Genomic DNA, 27,784 nt, shown 5'->3' on the forward strand with positions numbered 1-27,784 from the left:
GGCCCCGCCGCTGGGCGGGGGGAGACGCCCCTGCGCCTCCCCAGCTCTCGCAGTGTTTGCCGTTTACCTGCAAATCGCAGACTGCGGAGTCGTGGAAGCCCAAGCGCTCCTTAACAACGCGTAAATAATGGAGGACGGGCAGGATGAATGAGCGTAGCGGGCGGAGACCGGGCTGAGCCTCACCCCGAAAGGATCGGGGCGTCGAGGAGGTGAGGGGGAAGAGGGCTGAGGCGGAAAATCATCAGCTTTTAAGCACACCTCCGAGATGACCGTGCTCGGGGGACGGGGGCTGCCCACCCGAGGGCTTCAGCAGGACGCTGCTGGGGTGTAGGGAAGGTATCCCGCCGCCACCTCGGCAATGAGCTCAAAAAAAGAAAAAAAAAAGGGGGGGGGGGCGGGAAGGCAAAACCCCTTTATTGTTACTGTGGTTGTTCCTGGCCTCCCTGCCCGCCTCCCAGGCGGCGCTCCGCGGTGCCAGGATTTCCCTGCAGCCCGCCCTCCCCGCCCGCAGCGCCGGCGGCAGCGCCGCCTCCCCGCGGCCCCGCTCGCCGCCCGCGGCCCCGCGCCCGCCCCCGGGACACGGGGCGCCGCCGCCCGCGCACTGACAGGCGCTCGCAGGTGCCGCGCTCGCCCCGAGTCGCGGAGGGGCGGCCCCGCTGCCCTCCTGGCTCCGCACCGGCGGGAGGGAGGTAGCCCGGGAGGGAGGAGCGGCGGGGGAGCCGCCGGCAGCGCCGTAAGTTGGGGAGCGGGGCGCGGGGCGGGAGGGCCGCCGGGCCGGGCTGCGCCTCCGAACCCCGGCGCTGCCCCTCTTGCCCCGGGGAGCGGCGGCGGAGCCGCAGCGCCAGCTCAGGGGCTGGGAGGGAGGGGACGCGTTTTGGGGTGGGTAGGAGAGTATCCATTAATGATCGTGTTTGGCTGCTCGCGGGGTTCATGCCCGAGATGTCGCGAAGATCTCTCAGGGTGTTTCTACATCACTGAAATTCCGAGCTGAAATTCGCTCCTACAATTGGTTTAAACTTCCTTCTCAGTGTATTTTGGCATACCCGATTTTATGTCCTCGCCTTGGAGGCAGAAGGCATACCTAGCGTACATCCCCCTGGAACAGCCTGCGTTTTTTTTGTGAGGGATGTCCCCTTTTCCCCCTGCCGCACCTTCCTGCCCAAGAATAACCGTGCGCTTGAGTGCGCAGCCACTGCATGCCCGGCTGGGGCTTGGGCTGGACCGGGACCCGCACCTAGACCGAGGGCAGGCAGGACACTTGGAGCAAGTCAGTGGCCCGGATTGATGCTGGTTGTGGAGCAAAAGGTTCAAGTCGTGAACTCAAGAAGAATTTGCGTTGGGTTGCTGATGAAGAAATGCGGGCTGTAGATTAATAAGAAGGACTTGATTTATTTTCAGTTGAAATTTAAAAGAGACCAAAATAGAGGAAGCCATTAATTTAGGACTTGCGTCACTGTAGATTGTTGTTATGTTTTAAAATAGGAAGAGATTTTATTATGAAATGCATAATGTAACAAATATGATCCTGATCTCTTACTTTCCTTTGAAAAATAATTGAGGGAGGGAGACAAAGAATGTTCCCGCAAATGAAATTCCTCACTCATAGACCATTATTTTCAGTTACAAATATATTGTAAGGATGTAACATTGTTCAGCAAAATGTAGAGGAAAAAAATCAGAAGGTTTAAGGTATGAAAATCTAAAGCTGAAAAATTCCTTAGATACACACTACTAGAAATCTTATAATCCATGTGCCATGGCTCAGATGTTTAGAGGAATGACAGAGATACCAAAAAAGGCATTGTGATACTCAGTGCAATTCTAGGAGCTGAATTTTCTCCTTCCCTACAGAAAAGGAAAGTGCATTTCTGGAAGCAAGAAGTGACAGATGTGGCATCTCAGCAGCTGGCTAAACATAAAAGCATGTATCAGCAGGTGATTACTGTTGGAAGGATTTATTTTTAAAGTGAAAGGCCTGAGCCTATTTTAGCGTTAGCTTTAAGATCTACTTGAGCTCTATGGCATATTAAAAATAGCCTTTCAGCAGAAACATTAAGAAAAGTAAGAGAAAACTCATATGTTCAAGACACTCCTTGCTTTGAACATTTGTTTTGTATTACAGCATACAGGGGAGAGGAACTGAGCAGGTTCTTCGGTGGAAGGATAGTACTGAAGGGAATGATTTTTCCTGGCTTCAGCATAAGCCAGCGGTATCTGGGAAGGAAACAATGGGGCCTATCTTCTCCTTAGATTAAAGATAATCACAGTTACTGTGCTCTTGTGCATCCACAGAGGTAAAAATCTGACTGCAGAAACTACCTCAGTGGTTCTGCTTCTCTTCTGTGATTGGTAAAGCCAGCCAGGATCACCAGGAGGTGGCCTGGGTGAATTTTAGAAAGGAAAGAGATGGATATCACCCTAAGAGGCAGCTCAGAGCCACTCTTTCCCTGAGGCAATGTGGCTCTGCACCATCCCTATTTAAATGCTGTGGCTAAATGTCACATTGACTTCAAAGAGGCGTCTAAAACTGTTCCAAACCACTTATATCAGCTTTACAGTAACCAACAGAAGCCACTGTTCATGGCAAAACATGTTTTGCTCTCAGCTTTTCATAATTGGGTATGGTGCTTTGGTTTATAGTCTTCTAAGCTAGGTGGCTCCTTATAGAAGAAATTCTGGTCCTCTGCCCAAGTCTTGAGAAATAGTTTGGGGCAGGAAAGGGAACTCACATTTAAAAACAAATTTCCCTTTGCCATGCAGAATTTGCCACCAAGTTCTTCACTTCTTGTCAGTGAGGCTCTGTCCCAGGGGCTCAGCAATGCTCTCTGACCAGTTCTTCCTCCCATTCCTCACCCTAGTTGGCAGAATTGCTGTGGATTGGGTCACCTGGTGCCTGTTTGGCCTTTGATAATCATGCAAAACATCAAAAACAGGCTTTCACCCTCCTGCATGCAGATGTTACTGTTTTGGTAACAAACAATCAAGCAAAAGCATAATTTCTTTCCTCTTACAATGATCAAGCAGAGTAAATGTATTTTCTCAAGATCTTCACCATTTTGTGGAGAGCTGGCTACCTCTTCTTCCCCCAGTGGTAAAACTGAACCAACTGAGTGGTCTGTACCTAATAGCCATGGTATCCCCATGGGTAGAGCACTTACAGGAATGGCAGTATATCCTGTGTTTGTTAGTTTGTGTGATAGCAAGATGAATTTCCCTAATAAACTCAAGCCTGAACTTAAATGAGAATGTGGGAAGAATTGTGTTCAGACTGTTTTTAAATGATTTCCTCTCACTACAAAGCAGATCAGTTGCTAGCCAGGGAAAGCAGCTGGCTGGTGCTGAGGGAGGTAGAGCAGTGAGAGCGGGTTTGAAGCACCACATACAGAGTACAGGCTTTTGCAGGATGGCAGAATGAGTACAAGCTCAGGTAAACCTCGCGATGAAGAGACATACCTTTAGTGCTGTGTTAAAATAAGAAAGATTTCTGGATGACATTCATGCAGATAAACATTACCTACAGTATTTTACAATGTTATGCATTTACCTTCATAAGGTTATTGAGCAAAGATACTGATGCAGCTGGGAAGGTGACTCTAAACAGGAGCAGCTGGACCTGGCTGACAAGAAGACTAGCTTCCTCATAGTTCAAGGGTTAAATCAAGACCAGTAAAGCTTCAGAAAACACACTGCCAAGATATAATGAGATGATTACAAATGGATGGAGTTGGCCAGGATGACGAGATATATTTATACCTTTACTTAGGTTTCATTGACATTTACGGAATAAATAGTCAAGTATAGAAACAAACGTTGGTCTTATGGTATTGCCACTAGTTAAGTCCGCAAGAGTGCAGCTACTAAGCAACTGAGAGTTTTCATTAGAGAGGCTAGGGAACTGCTGAATGTGTTTTGTTCCTTTTTGTGTTGTGTTTTTGTTTTTTTAAAGAGGGGAGATAAGCCATTTGCAGGCCATTTACGGGCTAAACCTACAGTCAAGTAGCACTTTTTAGTACCCGAAGATCTGAAAATGTGAAAGTGTTTTTTAAGTCCTCAAACTAAATTATATCTTCATGATCTTTGTAGCTTTTTATGCAGGACCATTTCGCTGAAATGTATATTTAGAACAAGTAATTTGAATTACTGTTATACTTACCTTTAAAATCATGAAAGTTGCACAATACTCTTAAAACTTGATGACTAGTATCACTTGAATGCCAGGGAGCCACATTAAGGGTTTCAACCCCCGCTGTGGGTGGTACAGCAACATACAACTTAACTATGCAAATGTTGTGTTCATACCGTTTACTTACACTGAATAATAGAAGAAAGCTCACCAAGTCTGATACACTGCTTTGATTTCTATCATAAAGGTCAACGGGGAACAAGTCAGATAAGAAATTAAATGGACTGATGCATTGAGTTACTGTGCTGGGGCTCATTCTGAATGAGCTAAGTGAACTTTTCTGTGGTTACGTGTAAACAGCAATTGACCTTCTGTAGAGATACAAGAGCTGATGGCGAGCTGAAACTAGGTATGACTTGCTTAGTCAAGTCTGCAAGCTTGTTTAGATGCATTTAGATGGCAGTTAATTTTTTCAAGTCATCTGAAGAGAACTTTCTAAAAATAAATACTACTTCATGTCTTTGCCTAAAAGACCTAAAATAGTATTTTTTTTTCTTGTCCCTTTGAAATACCAGATGTTTCAAGTCCCTTTCTCACTGTTTTGCTGTAGGAATTTTATATGCATCTGAAGATTTGTGTTGTGCCTTAAACAAAGGAAACAGGTGTTGAGTCTTCATTCCATGTGGGGTTCTTCCTATTAGAATATTAGACACTACTATAAAAATAGTAAGTAAAAGCAAATTATTAGTCTGAAATTTCATTTTTTTCGAGTTGACTTAAGTCTGTACAGTATAACGTTTAAGTCAAGCAAACCAAAAACCCTAAAGCCTGTTATGCTGGAAAAAGCAAGTATTCATAAGTTGGAAAAAGCCTGCAGAAAATGGTGATACATATATAAGTGCATTATGGTCACGTTATTTCTCATAGCCCTCTTGCCTTAAACAGTATGTGGGGTGAATGAGGTGAGAAGTAGCAAAAAGAGAGGATCTGTTCGAAATTCTGGGCTAAAGCTGAAGGTCTTGCTCTGTCATAGACCTTTTGGGTGGTGCAGATGGTCAAAGAACCAAAGAATGATTGGACAAGTAATGTAATATAGTCTTGGGATTTTCTTACTTTGTGTTCTGTGACTTTGTAACTTCAGTGCTCTACATACAATATTCTAATTATGGGGTTCATAATTCTCAGTGATACTCTGCAAAGAAGATCAAAGGTGCTTTGCTGCTACCACAGTCAGCATCTATGAAGCTTTTCTCCTAAGTGGTTGTGAAACCAGCTTTCTAACCAGCAGAGTTCTCAGTCATCATCTTGACTAGGAGAAACCCTGATACCTGTAAGCACATGAGTAATAAGTCTTTAGTGAAGAAGGGGCACATGGATCTTGTTGTCTCGATAAACACTTTCTCTGTTCTATTCTATTAAAGCTCCTTATTGACTTTTAAGAAGGTGGCTTTCTCAAGCCATATGACTGGGTCAGTTCCTGTGTAGTAGACGGGATTTTTTTGTGTGTTTGTTTTTTCTAGCACTTAAATGATGGACTAGTACCCAAGTGATGTACAGGAACTTAATGCCAGTGTTGCTGGGGATTTTTGCCCCACATTTATGTTCTTGCTCTTTTATTTTTTCCCATATTTAATTTATATCATCAAGAAGTCATTCAAAAAGATTTTAAATTTTCCAAAAAATTAATACTTTAGTAATTTAGAACCTTAAAAAAATCCTTATGATACCAGAACAATTTTTTATATATTCTTTGTTGTAATACTTCCTAAATCTAACCTTTTAAATTGTATTAATCAAGATATTGTGATAAGAAACAAGTTCCATTCTTTATTCCTTCTTATGTGTATCTTCAATCCTACTTAAGTAAAGCCTAAATGTATCTCTTTCATGAAGGTCTACATATTTTTTAGAAACCTCTAACTTTACCTTTTTGCCTCAGTTAATATGATTCATTGTATATTTTGATTTAGTTTGACTTTCATTCTGTTTATTCGTGAGATTGGGTAAATTAGATCTGCAGGCAAAGATTAGTCCAAAATGTGGTAGAGTTTAAGATGAATGTTTTGATTTGCTTTTTCTCTCCCCTTTGCCATGCTTGAGATGCACACCATAAATATGCTGTCTTCTGTGTGACAACTACCATTTAGAAACAGCATCTTGTTCAGGCACTCTTGCCGCTGCTTTTAATGATTAATTCTCTAGGGGAATGGCCAATCGATTTTAATTTTTGGTCTTTTATTTTTGGATTATTTGATAAACTGTCTTTTGGGAACTAAAGCATAGTTTCAGTTTGGTTAAAATTTATTTCCAGAGAATGGTTAGGTCAGTCTTCTCAATATTCAGATTTCAAATGATAGCTTAATCAATTTGAATTTTATGAGCTCCCTGTCATTTGAAGCATTCATGTGACTCATTGGTTCTTAACCATGTTTCTGTAACCACAAAGAATAAAAACAAAAGCGTCTCTGACACTAAAAGCTGCACATGCCACAGTGAGGGTGAAGGAAAAAGATGATGCAGATTCTGCCCTTTGTAGTTTGATGTAAAGGTCAGCCATGCTATTTCTCCCCAGCTCTGTGGTCCCTGCAAAGGCACTCTTCTTTTTTTACCTTTTCCATGACTTGTCTATATTCGTTTGTAAGATGGTATGTGGTTATGTAGTGTTTCCCTTCTTTTAAGGAAGTGTGGCTGCTAGAAATAATATTATGGGTGAGCCCAATTTAAGGCTTGAACAGCAGGAGAGCTAGATGATAAGTGAAAGAGGGACAAGGAAAGAACAGTGCCATTGATTTTCCTGCATGTCAGATGCAGCTCACATGTTTCTGCTCCAGATACGAAAGATCACTGCTCTTCATCAAGTTTAAGCTGATTCTTTGCTTGCTTGTGGCTCCTCTATTAGATGACCTTGGAATAATAACCAGGGTTCATAAGATGATAAGATGTAGTGCATCTGGGGATCTCTTCTGCTTGGATGTTTAAAAAACAGATGGGAATATGGAAGTGAAGAATGGAATAGCATGTCCATGCATAGGTTGCAAATATGGGATACAGAATTGTACTTTACTTCAGTCCAAAGAGTTGGAATGGGAAGGTGAAATAGGAGGGAGGTGATGCTCATACCAGTAACAGTTCTGTTGTAAAGCTAAATATCCCCAAAAGATGCAACAAATGAAGAACTGTCTTCTGTGAGATTTTGTAGTTGTCATTTTATGTCTGCATAATTCTTAATATACCAGATACCTGGCTTGTGATTAGGGCTTTGATGCTACAGAAATACAGATTTATAGTAATACATTGCTCAATTTGATCATCTTGCCTGGAAGGCAACTGTAGCATCTAGTTGGTTTGATGAAAATCTTAAATGAGAAGGTTGGATTGTTACTGTTATCATATCTGTCTAACTTGTTTCTTATTAATAATATGCAAACTAATCAGTGGTACAGAGAAGTCGTGCAGCCTGAATAGAGAATCTGTTGTTAGGAACAAGATAGTGGACTGAGCAGACCAGTAATTTGTATGGCCGCTGCTCTGTTCTGTATGTCCCTTCCCCACTTGCACGGTATGATTTTAGTGGAGAGGGAGGCTATCTTCTTGTGGTTTTACCTCTATGTACCTTCATGCATGATGAATACCCATCTCAGCCTCCAGAGTCTTTTAGATAAGATCCCCTGAGGTCAACAGCAAAGACAACAAAGTAATCCATTTTAAGACAGTGGGCTGTACAGCTCTCTTAAAAATACATACTTCTAGTCCTGAAGAAGAAGAGTTACAATAGCAAGAATCCAAGAAGGTTATGAATCTGTAGGAGTTCCTAAAGGAGTGAGGACAAAAATAAAACCTACTTCTTGAAACAGACAATCAAGAGATTTATGCTGTGGACAGTTCTCAGGTTTTTGTCTGAGAATTAATTTCACTTTTAGTTGGAGTAGTTCTTTTACCTCGAGACTGCAACCATGCCTCTACTTTGGCAGAGGAATATACATTGTAAATAAGATATTTTGTGACATGGTATAATATTTGGATTACTGAAATATGCCCTGACAGGTGTATAGGAGGAAGAGACAGGAGTAGTATCTAATGAAGCAGCAACAGAAAAGTTGGAAGCTTTTTGACACTGCCTTTGGTATGAATAGTATATCCATTCAAGTGTAAATCTTTTAAGTGTATTCAGGTAATCTCTGAAAATACAAATATATAATCTGCAAGGAAAGAAGCAGGCTTCAATACCCAAATGAATAATCTAAACATGAAAATAACTTCTATTGCTAAATTCCAGCTAATTTTCAGGCATCAAACCTGCTTACATGTCTTTGTTCATTGCATCTACCCTTCCCCACTTCCACTGTTTTCCGTCTCCTGGTTCCGCATTCCTAGTTTTTATGCAAAGGTTCTGTCCTTCCTCTGAAATTGGGTTGATGGTTATTCCCACCTGTTGAGTTGTTTGTGGGGGTAGAGCAATGTAAGTTATAGGGGTGGTATTTTTAATAGAGAGGATTTTTGAAAATTCTAGGTGGCAGACACCACCAGAGTCTTGTAAAAATGATATAGTTTAACACCTTAAAATTGCCTGTCTTGGTGATTCACAGTGACAGGAGAAGACACATTCCCAGGTACAACTTTTAAGGTCAGGACTAGCTTTAAAAGTACAGAAGTGCTAGAACTTGTTAACAATGCTGCAGATTTAGGTGGGTGGTGTATCCATAGGAGTAAAGGGCATTATGGTAAAGCAGGGGAGTAGGAATACATAATTTAATTCTGTATTGTCTTGTTAGAGAAACAGTTTAAAAACTTTGGTTAAAATTCTTCCACCTCTTTATAATCCTCGTAATAAGCAAACAGATTGCTGCAGAATGAGGATAGTAAATGTTGGCTTGAATAGCAATGTCTGATATTTATAAACAACTCTGAAAATGAGCTTTAAAATAGAAGCTTTCAAGACATCTGAAGAGTAGGTGGACATGTTAAAAAGGCATCATCTAAGAAACTGTGTATATTCTCTCTGTAATAAATCAGTGTGGTATCTGCGGAAGTAGGAGCAGCTGTCTGTGTATGTACATATGTGTACATTAAAGATCCTCCACTGAAATGGGAACAGATGATTTTTCAGGTGCTCTGACTCCATGTTCTTTCAGTCCATCTGGTGAGATAGCTGTAGTTTGTAGTTTTTGGATAAATATCCTGGAAGTACAAATGTGATCCCAAAGTCAAGTTTTACAGTAGTAACAATATATGGGAGATGTGGCTTGAAAAGAAATTACAGTTATATTGTCAAATTCAAGAACTATTTCAATTTCTCTTGACTAAAAGTAAATGAAGCCACATGGAATTTTTTTCATTGTGCTTTTCTTCAGAACCAAGTATCTGAAGTTGGAAATGGACCAATACCCTTGTTAGAAAGCTGTACTTTAAAATGTTAAGTTTTTCCTGTTCATTTTGAGTAGGCTAAGTCGCTGTGAAATGTGTGCCCTTCTGCTTGCATGTCAGAGGAGAAACAGCTTTTAAAGTTTCCAGATCTCAAACTGTTCATGGCAGTTTCACAGGAAAGAATTTATTTGGTTCTCCATGCAGGATTTGAAGTAGTGTCAAACACAGATATCTGCTTTTTTTGTCTTTTATTTCTATTTTGTGCTGAAAGATGAGAACTTTACAAACATAACATTTTGGATGAGAGCTCCATTTTATAACTTCCAGGAGATTTGCCCTTTCAACCTTCATAATCATGTTGATGGCCAAGAAAACACAATCTGTGGACAGAAAGGCTCTAAAAATTTAGTATGCCTTTCCCTAGATAAAAATGCTTTTCATTTAATTTTTAAAAGAAATGCCATGAATTTAGGGGAAAATACTTCATATCTTGAATGATAAAAGCCAGAGCAGACTATTGGGAACTTGTCTATGACAAGCTATAGGCCTTTCCTGAGTTGTTACCCAGTTCTGTGTCAATATGATTCTTGGCTCTGCCACAGCTGTTTGAATTAGATAATGGTCAGTTCTTTGAAAAAAAGAACAAAATAACAAAGATTCAAAGAAATCGCTCTGTTCCTCTCATTTCCATTATCTACCTATTGATTTTTCTCTCCTGCCCCTGATCCTCAGTCTTCCAGTGCAGATCATCTTTGGGTGGTTTCTCCAACAGAAACGGATGAATTGGAAGCAAAGAGTTTAAGAGCATCCACTGGCAATGCAGGCCACAAGTCCTGATGCCTATAGAAGAAAAAGCTACAACTTATCTTTGTACCGTTAGTCTGGCTTGGGAGTGACAGTACCTTTTAGAGGACTCCAATGGGCAGAAACTCGTATGAAATCAGGCATATTAAGCTGGTGTATAAGAAGTCATAATTGATCTACTATGAAATTCCATGACAGGGAAAAAAGAATTTTCTTTTAATTTTCAGTGGATGTACTGGGCAGAAAGAGGAGCTGTGTATATTGCAAGTTGTACAGACCTATCCTTCCACTGCTGATGGAGCAGTTTGTATCTTGTCATCTATTTTGTAAAGTGAGAGTTTTGATTCAGATCATCTGATTTGCAGTAGTTACAGCTTCCAGTAATTACACTGATTCAAATACTGCTGAAAGAGAGAAAGAGAAAAAAGATGTATACTAAGTGACTTTAAAGAAAATTCATCTCGATTGTTTTTAAAGCTATCAAAAAGTGGCTGATCAAGGAGAAAATGACTGTTTCCAGGTACAAAGCAAATGACAGAATTTCAGTGGAAAGCCCAAGAAGAATATTTTGGTATCTGGAAGAAACACTTAAGAAAATTTTCTGTATCTTCTGCATAAGAAAGGTCACTAGCAAGAATTATTAAGGGAGTTTAAATATTTATTAAGCTTAATCAAGTTCTAAAGCAGCACTCAGTTTGTCTGTTGGATAGTAAGTCACTGGGGATGTAACAGTCCAAATGCAAGGCAGATTAACAGTCTCTCTGAATTTTTCAGGTATTCACAATTATTTGTTTTTAAAATTGAGATTTCACTTTAAGATGTAATGCTGATGCCCTCCTTGGATGCAAGTTCCCGATTAAATTTCTGGAGTGTACTGTCTCTGTGCTCTTCTGTAATTCAGGGAGGTAAAGTTTGTTGCTTCCCTGTGTTTCTGCAAAGGCTATCTCTGTAAAACTGTACAGACTTTTACAAGAGAAGAGAGCCCCACACTGTGCCTTAAGTTAATGCAATCCTGATGCATTGTTACAGTGTTATATGCTATGGGTTTTTTTCGGGATATGGTTTGCACTCAGGACAAGGCAATTGACCTTGATTTCTGTTCCTTTGTCTACACTAAGAAAATCAGGAATACCTGGCCACTTACTTCTGTGGCTTGGATTCTGACCATCTTTACAGTGGTTTTGTTTTCTGAGTTGGTATTTGGTGGGGTTTTTTTGCTGTTGCTGTAGTAGTGTTTTATTTCCCTAGCTGTTATTTTCCCCCTGCCCCCCAAGTGTTTGAGCAGAATTTTTTGTCTGCGCTGTAAGTGTCTGTCCTGGGCTCTACAACATGTCATCTTTTCTTAAATTTTTGAAGGATGGTAAACCACATTAAGCTCCCATGTCTTGAATTCTAATGGCAAGAGCCATTAGAAATTTGCTTTAAATAGCCTGTAGTAAAGGTAGAATTTCATCTTACCTACTTATTAAAGGATTAAATAAATAAACATGCCCTTTACTTAGGAAAGTAGGTCCCTGAATTATGTTTTTATTTTTCTGCCTAACCCCCACTGCTTTCCATACCAGTTGTATGAATTGGTGTGTGAAAGACTTGCAGCATGTGGTAACGGGTCGTTCTTGGTCAATAGGAGGTGCATCCATGCCCAAAGGGATCACTTGCACCTCATTTCTGTGCTGTTAAGAGTTGTATAAACAAAACATGTGACAACCAAACAGAGCTATAGCAGTCTAGCAGCGTCACAACGCAGTATAAGGCCTTGGTATAGTATGCTCTGTTTCAAAACCAGCTTCTCTCAACTCTGAAGTAATTACTGCAGCCTGGATAAAGTATAGGCTCAATATATTTACTGAGTTGGTTTAGTCAGACCTAAACATAACTTTTGCCTTGTGCAACAGATTGATTCTCCTACCTGTCCCTCAGTATTCAGTATCATGTGAGGAGTGAAATGTCTGAGATTACTAAAAGGTAAGCTGAGGTATTAATAAAATGCCTAGTGGTTGTTAAATTTGGATTGAATTTGGCTGTCAGGCACCTGGCATAGGTCTCCTCAGTATCCTGAAAGTGGAATGCCACTGCTGACCAGTCTTAATTTTATAGACAATGGTTTTGGCAATGGATTATGTATTTAATGGTCAACTTCAGGATCTCTCTGCCTTTTGATCTCCCTTGTTGGGAGTGGCTGGTACTGAAGAGCACGTTTAGCAGTTACTTGGCCTTTATAAAAGAGAGTGAAAGGGACCTGCAACTGTAGGGCTCTCTTTCTGAGGTAGGAGGGAGGGAAAGGAATTGTCTTGTTGAATTAGATGATCTTAAAGGTCTTTTCCGATGATTCTATCTGGTCCTGTGAGGGCTGCAGAGAGGTGCAGCTGGCTGTTGGCATCTTTGTTACCTAATGTCTAGCCTAGTTTCTGTTGCAATATATGATTAATTTTGAGGTTTCCATTAATGTGGGTTTTGGAACAAATTAAATGTGACCGAGATGCCAACAAGGATCTGAAATTTGTTTTCTGCTGAAGAGCTCTTTACACAAATGAACACCAATTTACATCATTAAGCGCACACTTCACTCAGGCTGCCCAACAGGATGGAACACTGAGATAGAAATTGCCTCTTGCAGTGCTTTTCTTATAAGGTGACAGCCACTTAAGCCCAGCTAGTGCTTTGGCCCATGTGTGGGTTCTTTTACAGCCTTTCTGGGGAGGAGGTAGTTGTTTTATAGCAGTCTGAGTTGGGTGTGATCCTCTTCAAAAGGTCTTTGTATCTTGTATTTCTTTAGATACTAACACTTGGATATTCGCCTCTCCCTAGGCACCCCAAGGATTTACAGTGTTCTAGAGGTGCATGAGAGAGTTTGTTCAGTTAGGAGAATTCATCTTAAAAAGTTGTAACTTGTTTCTCTCAACAAACGCAAGTTGTTGTTTTGGTTGGTGTTGTGCCACTGTGTTTGTCAGTGTCGATTTATACCAAGCTTTAAATAGGATACTCTGCAACGAGTTTGTTTTCTGGTAGTTTGTAATCCTTTCAGGCTGGCTAACATTAACGAGAGGCAGCATTGCTGTGGCTGGCTTTCTTTTGATCATGCACAGCCCTAGTCAGGAAATGGGTGAGGAGCGTGAGTCATGATTACATTACCCTAGTGTGACTGCCTACTAGGAGTTTTCTTTTTGCCGCCAATACGCTTTCCCTTGACACTACTTCTGAAAACAAAATGACCATTTTGGAGCACTTTGAAATATTGACCTTTGAACAGAGAGATTTATGTTCTCTTGCAGTTTCAAGGCAAAGTTCTAAGCAGGAGCCCCTGCAGAGTGCAGAGTGAAAACGAATGTCTGCAAAATGCTTTTCCAGAAATCTGCAAAGGACAGGACTTGACTTGCAGTACACTAGATCTGCTTGGGTTCGTTGGATACAACATGCTTCCCTGACCCATTTAATTATTCTGTCATGTTGCCTGCACATGCAAGCTCAAGGTCCAGTCTTGTCTTATACAGAGGCTGTCGTCTCGCTCACCATTTGGCTTAAGCTGTGTCTTAGAGCTCTACTTATCTCTTGAAATATGGCTGCAGTAATGGGAAGATAGGTGCTGAGTACTGGCTGAGGTAAAACCCTGAGTGTTGAGAAGGTAGCTTTAGTGGGATTTGAGACAGCAGTATTTTGGACAGTTTAGTTAAATACAGGGATTTAGAATTTGAAAGAAATAACAGCTGCTAATCAGTAAACTAGCTTTAGCACTGAATTGCCACTGTGCCACTCTGAATGTTCAGATAGTACACTTCTGCACAAGTGCTGAGTATATTAATTTCTTTCAAATTAAACTGATTAACTCTGTCAGGTTTTAGGAGCAGTATGTGAAATATGACTACTGGCACAGAGAGTGAATGCACTCTGATACTACTTGATATATTGCAAGAAAAAAGAAGTCTGATCAATTGAGTACAAGCAACTCAAGTTAGCAGAACAGAAAGTCTGTGGCAGAGATCTCAGGAGGAAGTGGGGACCCCTGCACTGCTGTCCAGTGTGATGTGTCCCTGCCAGCTGGGGCATGTTGCAGGTGTCACTGACATGCTGCAGAGCAGCACCACATTATGACATGTCTTCCAGTTGTCGCTTATTCCTCCAGATACTTAACTCTGCTCAAACAGTGCTTTCAAATAGTGGAATTGTTTTGTTAGAAGTATAGTATAAACTCACAATGAAGATGTAATTTCTGGATTTTACCTTTTATTTCATCCAAGGGTGTTAAACCAGTTACTTTAGTTGTATTAATAATCTGCTTGGAATTGGATATAGATAACCAAATTTTAGAAGCCTTATTTACTTCATGATTTTAGTCTCATTTCTTTAAAAGGGTATGAGTTGGACTAAAAAAGAAATTCAGTGAAGATTTTTGTAATCCACTGAGACATTTCCTTTCTTCCACCTACCTCAGCTCCTTTTTCTATATAATAAAACAAATAAGCCCTGTGTGACTTTATATTTTTCTGTAGCTTTATATGTCTACCTCGTTGTTAGCCTTTGCATATAGAGGGCTCTCTGGCCTTCAAATTTGTTTTAAAACTAGTTTATCAGACACTTTAAGTGGTCAATACTTATTTAAAGTGAAACACTTTGAGAATTGAATAATAGACTGGTGATTATGATATTCCTGTGTCACTTGTGTGTTTCAAGGAGATGATAAGGAATATTTGACTTAGAGATGAAGGGTATTTGAAAATTGGAGGTGGGGAGTTCAGGGTAGGGTTTTGTGGGTTTGGTTGTTGGGGGATTTTTTTATTGGAATCTTGCAAGATCCTTTTATGTTAGATTGCCGTTTGTTAAGATGCTTTCCATAAAATAGTAATAATAACTATAGTTAGAAAAACTTCATTTCAATATGACAGCAGTTTTGGGAACCCTCAGGCAGAAGCCAGTGGAGCTACAAAATCATTTTTGCATCAGAAGTGCATAAAACCTGGATATGAATCCATGGACACTTCTTCCTTGCAGAAGAGTTGGTTAAGGATTGCCCATCCCTTCTGCCAGAACTCCTTTTTTTTTTTTGAGTGATGTTTCAAGAGTCATCTGAGCTATTGAAATGACTTGATGCAGCTGAAAGTAGCAATCTCACTCCTAGCCTTGTGATTTTACACTCCTTTCCTAGTTAGTTTTCACCCAGTTCTGTGTACTGAGCTGGCCTATGAGGGGTCAAGCATGTGCACACAGTAGGGGGGAAGGGGAGAATGCCTTTCTGGCAGCAACTCTCTTGAAGCATTGCCATCAGGCACTCTGCAGCTGTTGGTAAGCCTGTACTGTAAACTGAGTCAGTGGGGAGAACTGCTGCTGTGACCAATTTGCGGTGTGGCTTGTAGGTCTGTCTGCCCGCAGAGGGTACAAGGAACTGCAATGCAGAACCAGGAACCAGCAGCGAGGAGTGAGGAATCCGGAGTGGGAACTTCTTAAACCGGCTTCGAGAGCAGAGTTGGGCTGGGGAACTACACCTTCTGTGTTAAGAGAAAGCCATCTATGCTAACCTGCTCAGAATTACAAAGGGTGTGTAGTGTGGATTTGTTAATCCATTTAAAGTGATCTGAGTGCTGGCTGACATCAAAAGGGGCAACACTGCCTTCTTCAGTCCATATCTTCCCAAGTTCTTCCACATGGCAATATCAGCACTTACATGAACATGCCTTGAGTTGTGTCAGGCAGCTGCTTTGGCTAAAAAATGTTCCTTTCTTCTCTCTGAGCAGATGAGATTTCAACCAGAGCAGTCTTTTAGGTGGCACATAGGCTCAGGTTATAGGGTTTGGGGTTTTTTTGTCAAATTTCACAATGTTTTTCCCTATGGCCTAAGAAAATGGGTGGGCAAGTTTTTAGGCCTGTCCGCCTTGTGGCTTATGAGTTCATGATTCCCAGCTATTTGCTCATCTGGTCTGTGACTTAGTAGGAGGAAATGTGTGACTGTGCTTCAGTGAACAGTCTGTCTGATGCAGCATAACCTCACCTGCACTGGCTGCGTTAGTTAACGTGCCAGACTTTGTACTGACATATACCTATGTGTAAATCTGCATGGTTTTGAAAGCCAATGAACTATATGGTATTAAATCCATATATATGAATGTACCAGCCAACAAAGCTAAGAAGAAAGTAATAAAGAGGGACCTGTTTCAGTCTGTGGAGCTGAACAACAAAATACAGTGAGGTCATTAAATCCCTGTCTCTGGAGAAGAAAAGAAAAGAAAGAAAGGTTTTTATTGTTCTAGAAAAGATGCTAATATTTCAAAGCTCAAAGCAAGCTGTGACTGAAACCTGTTGGAAGGTGAAAAAAGTTACTTGACTAAAAAAAAGGAATTATTTAAGATATTGTAATGACTGGTCAAAAGCACAACTGCAAAAACAGACTCTATAAGGCATTTAATTTAATATTGCATCACAACCAGATTTTTAAAATGTTAGTCCTCTGGAATGCCAACAAAGCATGTCTTAAAAACATTTAGAATCTTAGAATAAATGTCAGAAATAAGTCAGCATCAAAGAGGGATGCATTTCTACTGAAACAATCTTTTTATACTGCATTGAACTGCATAATATTTTTATGAGCAGCCTGCTAATAAATACAAAATTATTGCAGTACAAATTTGCAAGTGGTGGACATTGGTGAAGAAACATATTGATGAGGAAGATGGAGAAAGCTCAACTGATTTATTGATTCACAGCCTGAGCACATTCACATAAAATGTTTTCTTTTTCTGAAGAATTGCATTGCTTTTTATCCTAAAGAATAGAAATCCAGTTTATTTGCTGGAAAACGATAGTTTGGAAAGCCTTTTTATTTTTTCCTTTTTTGTTTGTTTGTTTGTTTATTCTAGTTTTATGGGGGGATTTTTGTTGTTGTTCCTAAGGAATAGAGTCTTACTGGACAGTGTAATTTGAGCACTACCACTGGTTGTGCTGGCAAAATTTGTCAATTAGATTAATATATGCGTATATTCATCCTAAAAATATGGAATGGGAACGCTGACTCTAAACGGATAAAATCTAAAGGATAACAAATTCTGCTTTGGCTATTGTAGTTTATTCTGCTTGGAGAACTTGTTATGCCAGCACAAGAAAGAATTCTGAAATGGTTGGTCATATAATGTTACCCTGTATATACAGGAAAATTCCTGTTGTAAGATGGTGAGAATAAAAGCAGAAATATGATCTTGTTTATAAACAAAGCAGTGATGATGGGAAGAAAGAAGTGATTTTTATCTTGTATATGCTGTTAGGGAAAAGGGTTTTGAAATCTTGTTACTAATTCTGATCTGCTCAGAAAAGGATGTTGGAAAATTGGAGGTGGTTCAAAAGAGAGGGAGGGAGAGATGTATCTGAAGGCTTAAAATTACTCCCCCACTATAACCACATGAGGAATTTCCCCTGTTCACTTCGATCAAAAAGGATGACTGAGAAACAACTTGGTTAGTATTCAAGTCCCTTAACAAGGCTGAAGGTTTCTGTTTGATAAAGGGCCTTTGTAATCTCACAGACTGATAAAGGACAAAACAATAACTGGAGACAGGGGCCAGTTGCTCAAATTAGACTTTTTTCTTCCTTTTTTTCCAAACCAGGTTGGCTTTCCTTTGTTTTTTGTTTTTTTTTTTTCTTACAAGCTAAAATGAAAATTCTTAAATAGATGAATTACTTAATTGATTTCAATATAATGTACAAGTACTTCAGTGGTTTAAAGTTAGTGGTCGTCTTCCGTGGTTAATACGATTTACTCCAGCTCAATCTATTTGAAAGTGTACTAGGCAGGGAAAAGGGACAAAATTTAAAGGTATCAACAATTAAAAATCATTTCTGGAACTTGTTTTTTCTTTATTTGTGAATGTAGGTTTTAGGGGTGGGAAAAAGAGGAGGATACTGGAGAAATGGAAGATGCCTGGAGAGAAAGACACTGTATGCAGCCTAAGACTGTATGCAGCCTATCCCTGTCTGTGCTTACACTTAATGGCAATTAACACTTCTTCAGGTGGACTGCTCACAGCTGGTATACTATTGTCTTTGATTTACATGGAAAAAAAGAGGTTTATAGCAAGGGAAATGAAAATGTATCCTTTCATGATTTTTCTTACAATTCACTTTCCCTTCCAAAGACAACTAATGAATTAGTCACTTTATGGTTTTTTTTTTAATTATTTCTCCCCAACTGGTGTACCTCTGAGGTTGCCCAAGCCTTCCTTGTTATTCTTAAATGTATCTGTAGTATGGAGAATATTCACATTTTCTTACCCCTGAGCAGAATTTAAGCTGTTTCAAGTAGCTGTACCTTGGAGTATTTAGCCAGTAATAATCTGGAAGGATATATTGAGTGGAACTCTGCAGGGCTATCTTCCATCTCTGCTACTACACAATATTTTCATGAATGAATGGAATGTATGCTTATTACATCAACAGATGATGCTAAACTAGTATGTTGCAGAGGTCAAGATTATATTTCCAAGTGATCCTGACCATTTGAGGTGTTTGAAGTTAGTAGAATGCAATGCAGTGAGTGCGAAGACTTTGCCCTAGTAGGGCATAACCAAGAAAAAGATACAGAATATCCAGCTAGACAACAGTTATTCACTAAAGCAGCTAGGTTTTTAGTGGACCACAAATGAAACATAAGCCAACAGTATTGTGATGCTGAAAGTAAAATGCGGAGAAAGAGAGAAATTGAGGTGTCAGCTTGAAAGTTGTCTTTGCTTTTGAGCATATTTAAAGAAGAATTTGAGCTTAGGGGAGGAAGACCAGAAAAGGAGGTTAGAGCGAAGAAGCTCTCCGGGTTTCAGAAAACATGCCCTATATTGAAAAAGTAAAATACTTATGTTATTCAATCTGAAGAAGAAAAGGCTGAAAGGAGATGTAGAAGGCATAAAATAATTAATTGTATTAACCAGGACCCAGATTGGAGCAGGGGAGACTTTAGGTGCATCTTCTTTGATGACTGACCTCTGTGAAGTAAATGAACGTATGCAGTCTGCATGTACAGGGAATTTTAAGAGAAAGGTGGACAAACGTCTTCACAAGTAGCACAAGGCATCTGTATCTTTTCAGGACAATGGAGAAATTAATGAGCTGCATCCTCTTGACCTGTGCTTCTGTAGCTTTGGGAAAGATTTGGAATTGTTTTTTCCTTCATTTTTTAAAAATGTGTATGATAACAGGATAAAATAGGTTAGATTTGATCTAGGAAAGTCTGGTGAATGCAATTTGAGAGAACTGAAGTGCAATTAGCCTGATTGTTTTTATAGAATAATTAAAACTAGTTTTTATAAAGTAATTAAATCTGTAGCTTTAGTCAGGTGCAAATTCTTTGATAAAAGAGAAGCAAAGAGTCCAGGACTTCTAATCTGATCGGGCAAGTTGACTTTAATACAGATGAATTCAAAGGGCCTCTTATAAACAGTCTGGAGAGAGAAGTGTTACCACCTGATTTGGTTAAAGCTACTCAGAAGGTGGTGGCTCTATAAGCAGAGAGGTGATGGCCTGGTCTAGAAGTGGACAGACTTGTGGTCTCATCTTCAGAGTCTGATAGTTGATATGGACACCTAATTCCACAGGAATGTGAGAGGTAAGCCTTGTAGTACATTATCTGCTGCTTTTCTTGTACCTGAGGACTTGGTTAGGCTGGGAGTTTGTGTTGCGGCATTCAGGAGTTGTGACTTCATGAGTTCAGGCCCTTTTATAAAACTTGTAAAAACATGTTTCACACTGATGTTGTTTCAGGCATAGTGAAAGTAACAGCGTTGACAAAGGATACTCGAACAGTTCACATACTGAAAGCTACTGGTAGCTAAAGCCTAAAATGAAGGAAGCCCTCAAGCCTGATTCTTCTACACTTGCAGATACTTCAGCACATAGGAAAGTTGCAGCAGTTGTGTAGTTTGTATCTGTCTTTTGCTATGTTACTGCATTTTCATTTTGTTATTTAAATAATGTACAGACTCTTGTTTTCTCCTACTGACTTGCTCCACAAGATAATTCAATGCTATTTGAAATTATGCTTTGGAAAGGAGTTTCTCCAAAGTTCACGTTCTTCTAGTCAGTGATGTGTAAGGCAGAGCCCTTGCTAGGGATTGCCCTGTAGAAAGCCCATAGGCTTCCCAGCACAAACAGTTGCTTCTGGCTCTGCTCTGTGGAAATGTGATTTTCTTTCTGTCATTTCTTTGCTTAGGACACTGCTTAAGGATCTGGGTCTCTTAGGATAAATAAAAATCTGCACTTTGACCCTTATTTGTCTCTGGCTTTGCAAGCTTAGCTGTTGAGATATTTGCTGATAGTCTGTCCTTTTAAAATGGACTGTGGAATAAACTAAGGCATCCATGGAAAGCATTGAGCTGTGTAGAAGGTGATGATTGCTGAGTGGACAGAAGGAGGATTGAGAAGTACCTCTAAAAATATTAGTCTTTACTAAGTTACCAAGCAAAACACTTAAATGAGAGTGTGAAGTGATAGGAATGAAAATGAGAAAGTGTTATAGCCAAACTAAAACTTTAATTTTCACTGACCTGAAATTTCTCTGGTTTGGCTCATACTTGGATCTTGTTAGGAGAGGGATATCTTTTCAACCAGAAGAAAAATCCTTTCATGTTGTTTTCTCTTAAATTAAGGTCTTCCACCATAGGCTGGCAGTCCAGGATTGTAGACTTGGTTTTCTGGTAATTTCTTATTCAGCTTTCCAGTTTGGCTATATAATCAGTTACTGAGCTGAAATTAGTTAAAACAGAGACTCTTTTAGCAGTAAGATCAGAAAAAGGTCTCCTTTAAGACAAGATCAACTTTACTGTATGGCCTGGTATTAAGATTGCAGTGTGATCCGTCCCTTCTCTTAGCCCATGTGTACTTGTGATTCCATTAAATCTTGTTGAATGCAGGGAATGTGTTAAGGTTCCTGTGAAAATTTTGTTGACTAGTTTTGCAGGATTTGAGCTGGAGGCTTAGTCTTGTTAAGCTTTTCTTCATTTGCCAAAGTTTGATTTATATTTTTTTTCTTAATAAAAAACCTATATGTATTGATATAGGTTCTTCCTTATTTAGTTGTAAATGAAATATGAATAACAATAGTATTTCAGCTAAGTGACTATTTCCAGATTTATGATATATTTCAGTTGTTCGAAGTAGCTTAAAATCTGTACTCCTTTGGGCAGTAGTTGACAAAGAGGATAGGTATGCAGAAACAAAATACAGTTGCTGTGAAACCTATGTTATATTGTGCATGGAAAGCCTGTCCATTGAGGAGAGAACCCTTTTATTTACAGAGCGTAATTTGCAGATTTCCAGTACAGTGGCTAGTGAAAACTGCAGCAAGGGTAGCCTTTGTCTTCAGCAGAGAAAACAATGCTTGCACTAAGCATATAATTGTGCAAGTTCCTGTCTTCAAATGCAAAGCCTCTTGCACTGGCCAAATGGAAGGCAAGGCCTTCACGATTGAAGGGACTGCTGTATAGAGAGAGATTATAATTCTTGATAGCCGAGTCTCTTGCAGCATCCTCTGAGGTAGTGTGGTTTTACACTGCCCCTTACTGGGGCTCTCTTGTAGCGCAAGAACTAAAGGAGATCTGGATGCCCAAAAGTTTGCTCTACCTACAGAGTTTTGGCATTTTTTTCCTCCTAAAGTATGAGCTAAATAAAATAAAGTGCTTTTCTTGTATGTCAGAATGGTCTATTAACAATAAAGTTATTTTACGTTTTATTTTTAATATTTCCTCATGTTCACATATTTCACTGTGTCCTTCAGGGTTTCTTTAAATCTCCTTGTGGAGTTCAGTAATAATGGTATTTGATACACATTCAAACTGGTGGAAGCCATGGAAGCTTTGAATGAACTAGGATTTGTCTTTCATTTTTAAACTAGTGACCAACAAGCATGACTTTGAACCTCATTGATGCTACATTGCCATTCATTCCAGATTAAAACATCTGAAAGAATGAGGAATCAGAATGAGAGAATTTGACCTGTTATTTCTGTGAAGTGAGATAGAGCTGAGTTCACTAGATGAACATAAAACAACCTCATAGTTTGTCTTTGCTTGATAATAGTTTTCTCTCTAGAGTTGAGGATATTTTGTTTAGCTAAATGGGTTGCTTGGGCAGAACAATTATAAGAGGGAGAAACAATGCAGTAAATGTTACAGATTAAAACTCCGAGGTAACTGACTTGACTCATTAGTTCTGGTCCCTTTGAATGTGGCACAAGTAGTGATCTTAGGAGTTACTTTTGTATCTTGTAGTACTGACATGGAGTTAAGTTGGCGAAGTTTTGGAATGTAATGTGAATCTCCTAGTATTCTGTAAGCCCTAATGAAGTACCATTTTGTTGTGTAAAAGGAAGCTTTGAAGGGCTTCTAATTGATTGATGTGATCAATTATATTTTCAAAATTGATCTTAAAAGTATAAAATGCCCTCAGAAATTATTGAGCATTGAGCTTATTTTGTATTTCAACTTTCATCTGTTTACATCTGATATATTTGGCAGGAGGGAGGGCTTTTCAGTGTTATCTGAAGTGCAGTAGATATCTGGTGGGAATCAAAAAACCAAAACACTAACCTGGCTAGATTCCCAGCTCCCCTTGTGATGCACAGTTAAGTACCCCACTGTAGGAACTAATTACTTGGGTTAAAGGATTTGTGAAAATGCTTAAGTACTTCTTGACAATCTGGGTGTATAACCATACAGTACTCAGTTTTTAAAACTGGTGATTGTTACTGGGCTTAATTTGATGAAGGGAAATATCTACCGGGGCATGGATAAAAGGCAGCAAAAGTAACTCTCGTTGCAGAGGGCTTCCCTTCACTTATTGTACAGAGCAGTCTTTCTGCAAGCTCCTTTACGGAGTGAGGATGGCAATGGACAAAGTGTGGGGGATTTGTAGCTGAGCATTCTGATGAGGAGGAGTGATCTGTGGTACTTGGGTTTAATAGAGGAAAGTATAAAAATGGAGAAAAAATGCATTTATTCTGAGATTGCTCAGGGGTCAGGAACTGGTACTGTAAGGGAGAAATACACTGTTAAAGATTAACGAAGAGTGTTTTTCCATAACTTGCTGACCCAATAGCCTGTTAGCCCTTGTTAGCTCTATCAGGTTTCTCAAAGACCACGTTCTAATAGGACAACATGGTTTGCAAACACTGTTTCTTTTGGTTGCACAGAGCAACTCTGAGGCACTGTGGCCTCATGGCCTGCATAATTTGTGGGCTAGGCTATAACTGCTATGAAGCATTTATGTAGTCTAAAGATTGTAGTCGCAAGAATCAGTCTCTTCTAAGACATCTGCATTTGGATGTTCTTAATGAATTGTAAAGACCTGGACTAGCTCTTTTTTAAAGTACCTAAAACTGCCCCTTTAAATGGACACAATTGTCAGAAATGTTGTTGGTGACAGTTTGTGAGAGTTCCAGCACTAAATGGGGGTGTCTGAAGTTATCTGATTCAAGGGGGTCTACTCCATTTCCAAAATGGTTACCTGAATGACTCTGCCACTCTTCCTAGACCTACCAAAAAACTTAACATTGTTGAATGTTAAAAATGTGTTTCTGGATGTGCTCTCAAAGGCTAGCATTTTGAATGCCAGAATAAGGAGAAGATGAATTGTGCTCAGCAACTGTGTCTAAAAAACTCTGACTTCAAAAAAAGCTATGAAGTCAGAGAAAGGTTAGCTAGCCCATGTTAATCTAAACTCTTTTATCCTGCTTAATGAAGGGAAGCAACATCATAAAAGCTAATCCGCAGACTGGAACTGTCAGTACCATTACTAATTTCAGGTTTTGCTAAAAAAAAAAAAAACTGAATGAATTAATGATAACCTGATTTTTTTATCCCATGCAGGTTTCCTCAAGTTCTGGAAGCAGCAGGGCGTTTGGTTGCTTACTGACCCTGAAACTTGTGCTCTACTTTGCAAAGAGCTGAAGTGGGAGATATTCACCTTTACATACTCCGCAGTTCTCTGTATTAGAAGAAAGAGCCTTTATGTGCAAAAGTAGTTCAAGATGATGATGTAACACTGATAAAGCTGAAGCTCTTCCGAGAGTAACTGACTTTCTAAGGGGCTTCTCCTTCCCCACCCCTCTTTTTTTTTTTTTAAATAACTACTTCTCTCAGAGTCCACAACCAAGATGCCAGCCAAGACACCCATCTACTTGAAAGCTGCTAACAATAAGAAAGGGAAGAAATTCAAACTAAGGGATATCTTATCTCCTGATATGATCAGTCCACCACTTGGAGATTTTCGTCACACCATACACATTGGAAAAGAGGGACAACACGATGTTTTTGGAGACATCTCCTTTCTGCAGGGCAACTATGAGCTTTTGCCTGGAAATGAAGGTGAAACCAGAGTTAGCCAGTCTGGTCTCCACAATGAATTCTTAAGGGCAAACAGCACTTCTGAATCCATGTTTACAGAAACTCCATCACCAGTGCTCAAAAATGCTATTTCCCTTCCTGCCATTGGTGGTTCTCAAGCCCTTACTTTGCCCTTATTGTCACCAGTGACATTTAGTTCAAAGCAAGAATCCATCAGGTCATCGAGAAATCCTAGGCTTAGCTGTGAGCCAGTAATAGAAGAAAAATTGCAGGAGAAAAGTAAACAGATGGAGGATGGAGAAACATACAAAGATGACATATGGGAGCAAAATGGTTCTTCGTCGCATTTTACCAATAGTAGCGACAGTCACTCATCCAGTTTTTCTGAACGATGCACTGATTGGCAAACAGTTGATTTATTTGATGACAGTCGGCTTTCATGTGAACTAACCAAGACAAAGACTAAGTCAGAAGAATCCCTCTCAGATCTTGCGGGCTCTCTTCTCTCACTACAACTTGACTTGGGGCCTTCACTTTTGGATGAGGTCCTCAATGTAATGGACAAGAATAAATCTTAGAACTGGTACTCCCTTGCTTCTTTATAAGTGATTCACTTAAAAACAAACAAACAAAAAAGACCGTAGTTCAAAAGTAGATACTTAAAAAATCAGCTGTATTTGCAGTTGTTTGACGGGTTTTCTAAAAATATTCTTAAAATACTATTTTTTTACCTATTGTTTTTCATGATTTTTACTACAATAAATTCTCATATCAGGAAGGTGAATTTGAATAGACATTTTCAGCAAACATAAAATGTTTTGAAGTACCAGTATTAATGATCAGAAACTTAAGAAACAGAGTTTGAGGATGATACTGATTGTGACATTTGGTTAGTTCACTTCTACGGGCTTTTGAATATGGGAGAATCTCTAAGCATCAGAAAGGAGACTGATATTAATTATTCACTTTTATAAATTATTACAACATCACTTTACGTGTAGGCCTCTTTCTAGAACCTTGGGTTTGATAGTGTTTTTCTTCATTTTCCATAGTACCATTTCTGTTATAAATTCACCATAACTACTTTCTTGGTCTTATACTACCACCTTATATTCAGATATGAACAGTTTGAAGGCTTTTTCAGCTTGGACACCTGGTCCAGAGTCTCAGCTGCTTTAAATGAGTATGCACAAATTTACACAAGCTGAGGCTTGGGCCTGACACTGTATATGAAATGATACGTTGTAAACAGTGACACATGCAAGATATTATGGTTAAATTATTTTAAAAGTTGATATATATTTTCTATATGCATATTGGCTTTTTACTGCAGGGCCTACACATCCAGTATCTCATCAAAATAGTTGCTTGGCATTATTGGTGCTCTTCTGAAAAGTGTATATTTGTGTGTTTGAAAAGAAATACGTATTGATACTCCTGCTTTTTTCTTCATTTATTTCCACAACATGCTTAAACTCGCAGCTGATTATTTTAATTTTTGAAGAAGGCACTGGTTATTCACAATGCTTGTGATGTGTGCTGCAACAGCTAATGTTTTGGGAAATGTGGATCCTTCAATTACAGTACCTACATGGATTGCATAAATATCTTGTGCAATACAATAAAAAACCCTTTAAATTGCTATGTCTTTGTGATTCACTACATGGCTTCACCACAACACAAAGTTTTGTTTTCTGCTGTAATGAAACAGACTACTTGCAGAAATACGAGACCAAGGGGCACATCAATTCTACTATCTGAATTCAATTGACTTCTCCAATTCAGTTTAGTTCCTGAGATTTCAAGGGCAAACTCCAAGGAGAGTATATCTGTATATCCCAGACCCTCTGGTATATACACTGATTTTAAGCAACTGGAGATAGGAGAGTAATACTTTGGTCCCAATGAAGTTAATGGCAGACTTCCAGCAGCTTTCACTAAAGTCTTTAGGTAAAATCCCAATGCAATTTGGAGACTCTTCTTTGTTAGATAACCATATTTATCTGCATCTTCCTATCAGAACTTGTAAGTCACAGATAATTTAAGATATATTTATCCTTAAAATTTTGAGAGAGTCAATGCCAACTAAAAACATTCCTTCAGCATGTTTTAGGAACACAGTCATTGCCCATGTTTCTGGTTAAATGCATTTATTATTGTAGCTGCATGTCTCATTGGTGCACAGTCTCCCATATTTTTCCTGTAAATGAGATGTAGAATATCCAAGAACTGTGTTAAGATAATGTTTAATTACCTTCACCTTCATATTCTCTGTCTGTAAGCCTGGATCAGATTTCCAGGGCATTCATGATCCAAGAAGAATGGTGGTTCTGGGATTAGTGCTTTTTCTGTTTTAGAAAGCAAGTTCAAGACTCTGCTTGGCCACGTTTCTTATGGGACCTGGGGATTTAGAACTTAGAATTTAGAAGAGAATTAGGCCAAAACTTGCCCTGGAAAAATCTGTCACTCATTAGCATAGGGGAAGTTTGGGTGAAATGAGGAATTAAGACATCTTCTGTCTAGTCCAGCTTCAAATACCATGATTAGAACATTAAAAGTACTTGCTGAATGGAAAGTCATTATCTTGCAGGACTTTCCAAGAACGTATTCTCTAGAAAGCAAAACCAGATTCTAATAGCAGCTGTTGCAGTCATGTAATTTTTGCCTTGTCCTGCTTTATACTTGGTTTCCTGGCTTTGGCTGCTGAAAAGTGTCCTGCTATTACAGGATTTTTTGGTCTGTATTGTTCTTTCTATGTGATTGTTCTTCTAAATTTGTAAATCCTCAAGTCTTGTGATGAGGGTGGGTGGTCTGAACTAAAATAATAGCGATCGCTCCAGGCAAAATGAACTACTGTGTTTTGGAGAAACTTTCCTCAAGTCAAGAGCAGGGCTTTTACACTGGCAAAGCAGATTTCATATTTCTTTAAAGTCTTCTTGTTACTCCTCTCAGAAGCTGGATCCCTGAATTGTTCAGATCTGCTCAGTCTTACATGTAGAGACCTAGGAGACGCAAAATTGAAGTGTCTCAGCTTCTGTTCTGACATGATCTTCTGTAAAATACTGCTTTGTGTAATCTGATCTACCATCTCAGCTGTCAAAATACAGCTTGTCAGATCAAAACCTAAGTTCCTGGTTTGTGAGAACTTCAGCTCTCCTGAAGCCTTGACAGTTAGACTTTCCAAAGG

At 39.4% G+C, this 27,784-nt stretch overlaps 1 protein-coding gene across 5 annotated transcripts; it reads left to right on the forward strand.

The window, feature by feature from the left end:
- Positions 1–26,239, forward strand: CDC42EP3 (CDC42 effector protein 3). Of its 5 annotated transcripts, none has more exons than XM_051783085.1 (3): positions 1–209; positions 4,734–4,849; positions 24,121–26,239. In XM_051783085.1, the coding sequence occupies exon 3, from the start codon at positions 24,408–24,410 to the stop codon at positions 25,173–25,175; it is 768 nt and encodes a 255-aa protein (XP_051639045.1). In that variant the 5' UTR covers positions 1–209; positions 4,734–4,849; positions 24,121–24,407; the 3' UTR covers positions 25,176–26,239. The 5 variants fall into 5 exon arrangements, with proteins under 5 accessions (XP_051639045.1, XP_051639044.1, XP_051639047.1 ...); XM_051783087.1 differs by lacking the exon at positions 1–209 and adding an exon at positions 570–733; XM_051783084.1 differs by lacking the exon at positions 4,734–4,849.
- Positions 26,240–27,784: the final 1,545 nt, after the last annotated feature.

Source organism: Manacus candei, unplaced genomic scaffold, assembly GCF_025592945.1.
Source record: "Manacus candei isolate 608988 ecotype Guabito, Panama unplaced genomic scaffold, ASM2559294v1 h1tg000017l, whole genome shotgun sequence".
In the NCBI taxonomy this organism is placed as follows: domain Eukaryota; kingdom Metazoa; phylum Chordata; class Aves; order Passeriformes; family Pipridae; genus Manacus; species Manacus candei.